At 35.5% G+C, this 12015-nt stretch overlaps 1 protein-coding gene across 3 annotated transcripts in view; it reads left to right on the forward strand.

Moving 5' to 3' along the window:
• LOC132847523 (sorbin and SH3 domain-containing protein 1) overlaps nt 1-9771 on the forward strand; it is a 47191-nt gene extending 37420 nt beyond the window's left edge. For 2 of the 3 annotated variants that reach the window (XM_060872884.1, XM_060872882.1), the window contains 9 exons: nt 1-47; nt 1084-1198; nt 1307-1432; nt 2256-2450; nt 2933-3481; nt 4772-4870; nt 5348-5532; nt 6127-6233; nt 6431-9771. In XM_060872884.1, the coding sequence (XP_060728867.1) occupies nt 1-47; nt 1084-1198; nt 1307-1432; nt 2256-2450; nt 2933-3481; nt 4772-4870; nt 5348-5532; nt 6127-6233; nt 6431-6492 (1485 nt within the window). In that variant the 3' untranslated portion in view covers nt 6493-9771. The remainder of the gene's footprint in view (nt 48-1083; nt 1199-1306; nt 1433-2255; nt 2451-2932; nt 3482-4771; nt 4871-5347; nt 5533-6126; nt 6234-6430) is intronic. The other variant, XM_060872883.1, reaches the window with a different exon arrangement.
• The last annotated feature ends 2244 nt before the right edge of the window (nt 9772-12015 follow it).

Here is a 12015-nt window from a genome sequence, read left to right on the forward strand (position 1 = left end):
AGGACACCTGCCCTGGCCCTGTTTAACTTTAAAGCGGAAACTTTAAAGTGAGTATATATATTAGTTAATGCATGATGTTAGAGCCATTTTGATTTTTGTATCAATAAATAGGAAATAAAACACAAAAAGACACACTGTTGATTATTTTCCTGTAACTGCACATCCTGAAGAGTATTAATCCACTTATACCACAAATAATATAGCAAATTGTCAACAGTTGCATTTTTATTAATTAACAAAAATGCATACTTTTCATTTGTTTATAGGTTCATTATCAGCAGATGTACATTTACAGCACTTGGCAGACTCCCTTATCCAGAGCGACTTACATTTCATCTCATTTTATACAACTGAGCAATTGAGGGTTAAGGGGCCATGCTCAGGTGCCCAGCAGTGGCAGCTCAGTGTATCTGGGATTTGAACTCCCAACCTTCCAATCAGTAGACCAACACCTTATCCACTAAACTACCACATCCCCAATCATCATATTAATGTAACAGTCAACGTTGTGGAATATGAAAGTAAATGTTTGACAGCTTCTCTTTTGGGGAATATATCCCATAATATATATATGTATTATACCCCATAATATGAGAAAGTTGTAGCTCAATGCTTTTTCTACTAAACAGGAGGTTGTAAGTTCAAATCCTCAACTGCTTGGGTATATAAATTAGATTAATATAATCACTCTGAATAAGGCACAGGTGCTGTAAATGTAAGACAAAATATCCAATAAAAATCCCCTCACACAAAACATATCAGCGACATTTGCAATTTGTGATGTATACCCCATACAAGTACGTATATAAAATGTTACAATAGATTTAATCATGTATTAGAAGTACAGGTATTATTTTAAACATTACTGTCTTACTTACTGTTAGAGCAAATGCTATACAGGTTTAATCAACACTTTCTTACCAGTCAGAATCAACCATTCATTAGGACTGTTGTATAATGAATTGTCAACAGCACATAATAAAATTAGATATAAAAAAATGTACACAATGTGCATGAACAATGTTACAGCGCTAGAAAGAGTTTGTGCTGACTACCTAACCGGACTTCACCTCTCATTGTCAGGGAGCTGCCATTTCAAAAAGGAGACATTGTGTACATCTTTCGGCAGGTGGACCAAAACTGGTATGAAGGAGAGCATCACGGTAGAGTCGGCATTTTCCCACGTAACTATGTTGAGGTACGCGCAGACACTTCACTCAAGATTTAAAGTATTTTCCTTGAATAAAATGAACCTCTGGTTGGATTACATGGTTATACTCGTGTTATGCTTACCACTTCTCTTCAGCTACTGCCCCCGACAGAAAAAGCCCAGCCCAAAAAGAGTGCTCCAGTTCAAGTGCTGGAGTACGGAGAGGCCATTGCACGCTTCAATTTCACTGGAGACACAGCTGTCGAGATGTCGTTCAGAAAGGTTACATATAAAACATATATTACATATTTTACTGTACACAAATTATGTCAGTTTTTTCCAGTGTTGTGCTAGTTACTATGAAATAGTAACTAGTTACAGTTACTAGTTACTTCATTCAAAAAGTAACTCAATTACTTGATTACTTACACCAAAAAGTAATGCATTACTGTTAAAAGTAACTTTTTATTTACTTTTTTAAAGAAATAATGAGCATATTTCCACTTTGAGAAACTTAAAAGTTGAGTTACTTAAGTATTAGTTACTGTCAAATGTAACTGCGTTACTGCCCAACACTGTTTTTTTTCCAGTATAGGTTTATGTTATATCTGTGTGGGTCAAAACAGAAGGCCCCAGGCATTGTGCAATTTTGTTTTGTACATATATCTTGTAGGGTTGCACAATTTTGACTTTACGTTGTATAATCCGATTATATTGCTACACACTGTGAATGGGAAATGCCTGGAAATAAAGTGTAAACAAAGTTCTGAAGGAATACCATGATATTATACATCACTCTGAATTATTTTGGACAAAATGATTTAGTGAAAAAGATTCAAATCAATAACAATTGTTTGTCAGATAGCTGTTTTGCACTTCGCTGACTACGTATCGATCAATCATTCAAGATCAATACTGCAATTATGATTTGTCATAATTTGAAATAAATAAAAAATTGATTTCATTTATCATGCAGCTGTATCGTCTTGATATAATAGAAATGTATATATTACAAAAGCCGAGTAATATAATATTAATATATATATTAATCTGCTGTGACTATATACTGATCATTTATTTTTTATTTTTGTTTACTACACTACAGGGAGAGCGGATAACACTCATTCGGAGGGTGGATGAAAACTGGTACGAAGGAAAGATTTCAGGCACCAACAGACAAGGCATCTTCCCAGTTACTTACGTGGAGGTGCACAAAAAGCCTCGTGTTAAAAATGGAGTGGACTTCCCCGATCCTCCCCTTAGCCAATCACCACATCGCAGCACAAATGCATCTCCACAGGTGAGTGCCACCTACAGGCCTTCTCACACCACCTTAAATGCTACTCTAATAAACTGCTTTCTTTTGTGGGCAGAGCTATGGCGTGCCAATGTTACCTCATTTTCCCAATATCATATATTCATGTACCGATTATTAATATTGATATAATTTATTTACAAATATATGTAAAATAGGAATGCAACTAAAAGAGGACAGGAATTTGACTAAAATTACCTTTTGGGTTATATTTAAAAAAAAAAAAAACAACTACAGTATATTCTAAATGTCACTTTAAATTGTTTAAGAAGGAAGGAATTATGTTTTATGTTGGAATTTTTTTTTATATCTTAAAAAAAAAAAAAGGGAAATTGACATTTACCAAACAAAGAGTTATACACACTTTCTTTCTTTCCTTTTTTTAATCCTTACTTTCCATGTTAAATACCTTACACTCTTTTGCCTCTGTACTTTCTCCCCTTATACCCCACTTCCTTACCTCAAAGCCGGTGCGTACCCGTCTCAGCACCTCCCCACTCCCACTGCCACGCTCACCACGCCGCTCTGTGTCTCCTGAGGTCCATGCTATATCTAATGAGTGGATCTCCCTCACAGTAGGGGGTGTGAGCTCTAGCCCCCCAGCTGCCCCAACTCCTCCTCTGCCTCCTCTGCCCAGCACTGCCTATCGTCTAGGTGAATATCTGCCCCCATCACACTCTGCCAGCCCTGTTCCCCCCATCAGTGGAAGCCCATACTACATCTCACCGATGGCCTCGCCATCAAGCTCCCCACTGCCCCCTCCATATCCACCCAGGCCCAACTCTGCCACTCCGTTCCTCACCTTCACCCCACCTCAGGGGGAGGACTTCCTCCTTTTCCCTCCTTCACCACGTCTGTCGCGTAGTCTGAGTCCGTGTGGTGGTGCCGGCATGGAAGGATGGCTGGGTGGAGCAGGAAGGCTGGATTCAGAGCTGCAGGAGGGTGAAGGGGGAGAGCTGGACAGGGTTGGCAGCTCCCGCAAGGCGCCATGCAGCTGGAGAAATAGTCCAGCAGAGGTATCTCCTGCATGGTGTGCAGTGATTATTCCAAGTGCAACCTGTTGCTAAAACCTGTTATCACTAGTGTCCGCTTTACACCTAACAACTCAATTAAAGGAGCAATGCCAGGACTTGCTGGTTATCTGGTGAGAGTATGTGTTCACGTTTGAGGCACCTTATGGATACACGTCTGTGAACGGAGTGGCTGCATGGAAACTTTTGAGTGTTTTAACATGAATTTAAAGAAGACTGATAGGTTGATAAATCTTGTGGCCAAACTTTGCATGTCAAAGTTTAATCATGCAGTGCGCATTGTTTTTTGAACATTTTTGTAACACATTACTTGAAATCTGTGCCAAAAGACTGACATAATCATATCATAATGTGTCATGGATGATGTCATGTGAGGAGGTTGCTATGATAGTTTACATTCAGACATTTAAGAAAGTCTATTCATCATTATCTGCAACTGTCATAAGGGTTAATGTTACAGTTACTGCCATTATTAACGTCCATTATTTTATTGTACTCGGATGCCTCTAATGTAAATAACAGATCATAATTCCGTAACACTTTAGACTAGGACTAAAACGAGAGAATGGATGAGACGCATTTAAACTGAAAGGAATAATTAATAGTTTATAGTGTGTTTACAATGATTAACAAAAACAGAGACATAATGGCCTTTAAGATCAGTAATTAGTATGAGAGCACCTATTAACAAAACACTAACTAATATTATTAGTTTCTAATAATTTCTGTTATGGGAACTCAAATATATACAAATCCTCTGCTTTTCTGTTACTGTTATAAATGGAGAAGAAAATTCTGTTCTGTTATAAATGGAGAAGAAAATAGAAAAGGCTTTTTTTTACTCCTGCTTTTTTTGTTTGTTTGTGTTTTATATTTTTTTAAAGATATTACATCATTTTTATTGGATGACATACAAAACATACCATGACACTTCTATGATAAGGTTATGTGTTTCTTTATCAGCAAATATATATTTTATTTCCAAAGGCTGAAGTGTGTGTGCACGCTGATACTACAGTGATCTCCTTCACTTTCCCACTGTCTGGAGTGCCTGAGGGTGAAGTGTGAAATGTTGCTGTTCTCATATTTGTTACTGACTCATTCTTTTCCACAACACTCGAAGCTGTTGTGAGACACAGAACATAAAGCACTTGAAGAATGAATGAAATCTGAGCTATACGTGGTTAAAAGTAACATATATGATGGATTGTGATGAAAACTGGAGCCTTATAGAGCCTAATGGTTGGTCCAGTAATGTTTTTGTTTTCTTAATAGCCTTTAAAGAATGACGGAGATTACCATGGCAGATCCTCGAGAAGTCCAGTCATGCTATTTGACATCCAGGACAACAACATGAACGCCAACTCATTTACGGTATATCTTACAAAAATATTCCAAACACAGCAAATAGAGCCTTTATTGATTTAAATTAACGCACTTGGAGGTTTTATTAGGAAAAATAATCTAAATAGTAATATTTAATCTAAAAACCTAATCACATTCAGTCTCATATCATTCTTTCTTTCTATATCTATATTTTCTAATCTTTAAAACTCATTCTTATACCGCATGACAGAAGTGTCTAATCTGTCGTCTGTAATTCAAATTTTTCCTTCTGACCATGTGCACTCACTCTGTTATCTTACTCTTCCATGCCTCTTTCCTGGATTTTCTCCCTACGCCCGGGTTTCCTGGTTTTAACGGACAACCCTTTTTTTCCACCTTTGTTACTCACCGGTCTTCCATTCCTACCTTCTCTAACCCGCTCGTCCTTTCCTCCATCTGACTTGACTGACACTTCCTCTTCCTTTGTGGATCCTCCACCTGTTAACCCTCCTCCTCCTCTGATAGGAGGCAGTGTGTAATGAGATCATGAATATTGCAGAGACCTCGGTGAGGTACTGCAGCACTTTGTCCCGCCCTTTAGACTCCGCTCACAGATTGATGCCCCACCTCAGTAAACGCTCTCTCATCATTTCCCAGCAACCCCAGTCCCAAAGCAGCAGCCCTGAACCTGGACGCCTGAGCTGCGGCATGTGAGTATCACCAATGTTGATGTCAGTGTGTGTGTGTGTGTGCGTGTGTGTGCGTGTGTGTTTGAGAGTATATATACTATTATTTGGATGGGATATGATTTCTGTGATATAGGTCTGTAGACTAGACTATATAAATTAGCCTATAAATGATCTGTGAATAATTTTGTTTCTTTAATAAGTGTTAAAGTGTTAAGTGTCTATTATGTGCATCCATTGTACCAACTTTTATATAATGCTATGTGTAGGGATTTGAATATACTGCTGTAATGGAGTGTAATGTGTTACTCTTGGTCTGCAGTGGTAATTTAATAGGAGGTGTTGTTCCTAAGCATTGCTGATGGCTGATCCGATTCCATGAAAATGGCCCAGTTGTGTGGCACGATCATATATAACAAAAAGAATTTGCACTTCAGTAATCGGATAGGAACCATTACATCAGTTCCCATGTCATAAAAGCCATTAGAGATATTTTCAGCTAACTACCAGTAAAAAAAAGTATAGAAACAGACATTATACTGACATTATAACCTAAATCCTTGGTGTGTGTGTATGTGTATGTGTGTGTGTCTGTGTTTTTTGTGTGTGTGCGCGCAGATTCCAGGCTTTGTACAGCTATGTGCCACAGAATGACGACGAGCTCGAGCTGCAGGAAGGAGACCTTGTGAACGTCATGGAGAAATGCGATGACGGCTGGTTTGTCGGTATGTCAGTAGTCACAGTACTGGATATATTACTGAACTGGCCTCCTTCCTATATTACACAGTTACAGCATTACTATGTTAGTCTGCAGAGGCCCTGCAGCACAGCAACACTGCCCTGTTACTGATCACATGACTGGGACTTATATATATGCATTGTGCGTGTGTGTGTGTTTGTGTGTGTGTGTGTGTGTGTGTAGGTACATCAAAGAGGACAAAACAGTTTGGCACCTTCCCAGGGAACTACGTGAAGGCCATTTAACTTGTAATATGTGAAAATGTCTGATTTGTATGTAGAGACTCTAACACTATGTTAATAACACCTGTGTGGGTGGAACACTGTTACTGATGAGCTAAAGTGTATGATTTATTTTCTCCTTTGTTTCTGTCAGTATTGTATCTTGCCCAGGTGAATGTCCAGGTATGTGATCGGTAAGGTTTGTAGCATGTCAGCAAGAATTTTGTAGTAAAACTACAAGTATCAGCTTGTCAGCTTGCACAGTTTCTATAGTATACATTACTTACGTTTTATTTTGATTTCTATTTAAATGTTCATGTCCGTACTGTGTTTTTTTTTTTTGTACTGAATCACATACCTGACATTAACACAGCAAAAACTCTAAAGTAGACGAAGCAGACTAGCAGCAGTATTGTAAAGGGTCAGAATGTAGTTAATGGCACTTAAAGGAGGGTACCAGTGTTGAAGGGTAAACGAGTGGACAAAGGTCAGGAAAAAAAGGATATGTAAACCTTGTGCAAAACAAAAAATAGTTTCAGATGCCATGTGTGTATTTTGAGAGCATTATATATGGTCTGGTTGAGTTCCTGTTGTGATGTGAACCACCACATGGACTGATATCATTGAACTCTAGGCACTTAATCATGATGTTTTGGGGATCTTGCTTTATTTATGACAGAATATCTGCTGATAATAATAACATTAGGAAAAAAATATTCGTTTTAAACCTGTTTCAGAAAACAGATGGGTGTCTACATGAGTTCTACATTTTTGTTGACAATCCTAGTTTTTTCCGTTATGTATATTCTTTAAAGATCAGGAGTAACCAGGATCCACCAAAAGTCCCTCAAAACATTTGTGCTCATCTTTTATTTTAGACAAATGCAAAAAAAAAAAGGACCTTCTTTGATTGTCTCTCATGTTTCACACACTGGCAGACTACAGTCTTCCCACACTACTAAACCTTCACGTAACTGAAACAAATCTGTTATTAGACAGAAGAATTGTCAGCATTTTCGTAAGTGACTAAGTCATGTTTAGTGAGAAATAATATTTTGCTTTCAATTTGGTGTCAAACGTTCAACAGATAAATTTAAACTACTTTAACAAAACACTTAAAGCATAGACAAACATTTGCCTTGAAAACTGTATGCACAGTTAATATATATATATAAGGTGTGGACAAGCCCGCTTATATAAAGCTTTTCTCCATTTTGATACTATTTTTGAATAATAATGAAAAAAAAAAATAACACAACGAGACAATGTGAAATTTACCCCATGAACAAAAAAGTATATACAAAAAAAGCTTTATGAGAACAATCAAAACTGTTTTATATTTAAAGTTCTTAAAAATATTTCTGGTGACTTCTGGTATCGTCTCAGACAGCTTCACGATAAAACAAACAAACAAAAAAAAAACCTTCCCAACATTAAAATAATAAATGAATATTATTTATCTGGAAAAAATAGTTTTAAGTAAAACCTACTAATTCAGAAGTAAATGATTACACAGACATGAAATAAATTACAATTATTTACATTTGTCATAGAAACAAATTTGATCTATAAGCCTTTATGAAAATATATTTAATATTATTAACGAGAAAAAAATATTTAACCTGTCCAAACTTTTGATTAGTAGTGTATCAAACAAGAAGGCAGGAAAAAGCGCTGCAGAGAGAAAGTTTTTCATCCCTACTTCTGAGCGGGAAAAAAAGTAAAACAAAACTAGACCTCACAAGGTAAAGGCTTGCTGAGTATTAAAATATAGTAATACAGAACAGGGAATAAATTAATATTTTAAGAATATAGATGCTATTTTAGGTATATGGCAGTATAAGGTGATGTAAATAAAGGTCATTTTTTTTTCATTCTTCATGTAATATTTCAAACTATTCTTGAAATTCTTATTTTCCTAAACTGAATGAAACTGGTCCTCCTAAGAGCACATATGATCACTTCGATATGTTGCTGTACTACACAGGCTTGTGGGATAAACCGAAATCTATTTTTTTGTCTTTAGAAAGCTTGGAACGTTAAGTACAGCATTCGTTAACATGGGTTTACAGAACTTTAATCCTGATGTGACCACAAAAGTGTTGATCTGTACGAGATGTTGTGTCGTACCTCCGTCCTTCCTATCTTGAAGTGCCATTTATACGAGTAAGCTACATTAGGAGACTTTTTTTTTTTTATCTATATACTAAACATCAAGCTGTTTATGATAGTTTAGTTTCTTCTGCTGTAGCAGCATTTCAGTGTGGTGTAGACTGAATAGAGGAAAAAGAAACGATCGCTAACTAGACCTGATGTGAAGAACATGCCATGCTTGAGTTTCTACACAGTGTTGCACTTCTGACAGCCATAAAGTATTTTGGCTCATGAACTCATTAACGTCTCCTGAATACTTTTCCTCTCCATGTATTGTACATTGCATTCTATATAATGCCACAGGCAGGAGGTCATGTGTGGAGTGTTTCACATGCTTAACTGTTCTTTTAACACATCCACATTCAGTATTTATCATATTTTACGTTAATAACACCGTGTATATCATTGTCTGGCTGATTGGTTTTAACCGTATCTCACTTTATCCAACCGAGACCCTGATTAGAGTCACATAGGATTTTAAATTCATCACAGCTTTACTTTATTCCATCCGACTTCATGATAGACAAGCAAAAAGTATATAGTGTCTTGAGAATCCTGAGACGAGAGAATCGTACTTGTAAATATTGTATAGTATAAAAAGAATAAAATGTTTGAAGTCACAACAGCCTTTAGGAATATAGTTTATATAACAGGAAGAGTTTTAGGAAAGCACAGCGAGTTGCTTTTGGTGGATATGAATGAATGACAGATTTCTAACACTGTGTTAGGATCCAGATGCCTTTTGTCTCACAGCATTGTTAACCGTGCCTCGTTTTTTTGTGTTTTATTATTATTATTATTATTATTATTATTATTATTATTATTATTATTATTATTATTATCAATAATTTTGCCTTGATGCATTGAGAAGGGAATCCATGTTACTTTGTAGGAGATGCTTTTCCACAAGTGTGTCACGGGAGACAATTACCAAGATCTTGACTGCAATCACTGGACATTTTCATAAAGAGTGTGACATAATAATGCCTATAGTGATCTTCCACACGCAGAGGCTCATATTGCAGTTAGATGTTGTTTTCCTTTATTTGCGGTGCAGTTACAGATACAGATAGAATGTTGGATTTAAACGCGCTATTTACTGCTGTGATTTCATTATTATGCAATATTTAATAAAATGTATTAAAGCTCTTGACTGCTCTGATTTTCTCAACATCCTAATTTATTTTATTTTAAACATCCTAAAGGGTTCTTTGCTCTGTCACTACACTAGAGGCACAGAGGCTTTATCTTTCATGTCACACACTTTCACATTGATATTTATATTAATAGATGTGTCACATGTCTGTATTTTGTTGTTTTTTTTTTTATCTTTTTCTTAAATATAATATCTTCGAGCATCCGTACTGTCACTGATGCTCAGACATGTTTATGCTATTTTTTTTTAAAACTATTGTTTACAAAAAAATCCACCACCACCACCACCTTCTCGAACAAAAGTCTTTGTATTACACTGCTGCAGTAGTGACTGAACCCAAGGCACAGTCTGTTTCTTTTAAACCTGTTAAATAAATAAATATCAAACAAATTAACAAAAAAAAACTCTAAATGTCAGGACTAGAGACCCCCAGGGTTCTGCAAAGCAAAGTTTTCTTTTTATTTATTTATTTATTTATTTATTTATTTATTTATTTATTTATTTATAATTTGAGTGGTATAATCACAGCCCACCATATTCAGAATTATTATATTTATTATTGAGTTCTTATAATTAGGATCCTTTTTTTGTATTGAACTGTGTTTAATTTGAACCACTGTAACTCAAATATCAATTCTAAACAAACAAACAAACAAAAAGTGTTAGGCCTATAAAGGGAATTTCAATATAAGAACCCGAAATGTTTTGTGAACATTTTATTAATTAGTCTGTCATTATTATATATTAAATAAATCTTTATTGCTGGACTGTTTGTACAGATTATTGGACTTCTTGAGAGCATAAAATATGTCCAAAATCTGAATTGAGATGAATCTACAAATACAGTAAATGTAAACGAATTTGGATTTCCTTTGAAAGATTGATCCATCCAAAGCATTTAAGACTTTCACTAAATATTTTATGCTTTGTGTGCCTAATTTTCAAGCATATATATTTAGGTAGATTTTCCCCTCTTTTTTTCTGGCTTATTCACCTGCTGTACATTTTTGCAGTGCAGCATTAATTCCACAAGGTGGCAGCAAAGATCTGAAAATATCTTCCTTGACTTCAGTCACAAACAAACCAGCATTTCACTAAAAAAAAAAAAAATTGGAAGAGTTGTCTTGTCATTATGGTTGATAGAGGTATCAACCTCTCACACATCATTTTTGTTTACAATCAAATAACTTCTTAATAAAATTTCAGATGAGAAGTAAGATTATCACATAATTTCTTTGTTTAAATATAGTGTACGATTATTTATTTTGCATAGTGGGACCATTACATTTGCAAGTTTTTTACTGCCATTGAATTGAAATCATGGTTATACTTTATGGAGATTATGAGAGAATTTTTATTCTCACAGTACTCATATCCTGTTATACTGACTCATATTTGTTGCAGGATTTTGATCAAGAGGTTGTTTTATTCCGCTTCATCTATAATCCATCAAAAATGTCTGACAAATATTTCACACAGTAGACTGGAAAAATTGTATTCTGGAGAAAGAATAAAAATCAGGCATTTATGGGTGATCCCACTCAAAGTCTGCATTACGATGAGAACATTTAATGTGTAGACATTTTTAACATTTTACAGATCACACCTAAGAAAATAAAAGGCACCTATGATGCAGGACCATCTGGCTCTCCCACTCAAGAGAAAAATAAAAGCCACTCAGGAGAAAATTGTATAAAAGTAAATTGCTTTTAAACTATTTTCTGGAAATTCAAACACACAATTCTTTTTTCCATCGCCGTCGTCTTTTTCTTTTTTTAAATACAGATTATTCATCTTTCTGCTCTCATGGGACGCGTCTGATTTCATCAGTCATTATTCAAATATGCGTTTCTCTTTTTTTTCAGAAAGGGATGGAACCAAAAAGTGCAGCTAATGACTCAGCTAACTTTGATTTTCTTTATACTGAAGTTCAATACGATAAGCCTATTAAATGTGAACTACTGTAGAAGACCTTCGGTGCCAGATTTTATTATGAGCCACTTTTTTTTTTAATGATGTTACTAATTGGATCTTGAGTCATCATTACTGGTGCTATCAATTATTTATTCTATATAAATGAGTCTGAAGTAAAGTGAGTTTGAAAGTGTATCTAAATCATATTCAGATGCAAATAGAGTAGTAAATCATGTAATGTAATAGTGAGATTAACCATTAGAGCTGGACAGGTCCAAGAAAAAGTTGAATGTGAAGCACCATGAAATTTCAACATACTTTAA

This window comes from Tachysurus vachellii, chromosome 6 (genome assembly GCF_030014155.1).
Source record: "Tachysurus vachellii isolate PV-2020 chromosome 6, HZAU_Pvac_v1, whole genome shotgun sequence".
Classification (NCBI taxonomy): domain Eukaryota; kingdom Metazoa; phylum Chordata; class Actinopteri; order Siluriformes; family Bagridae; genus Tachysurus; species Tachysurus vachellii.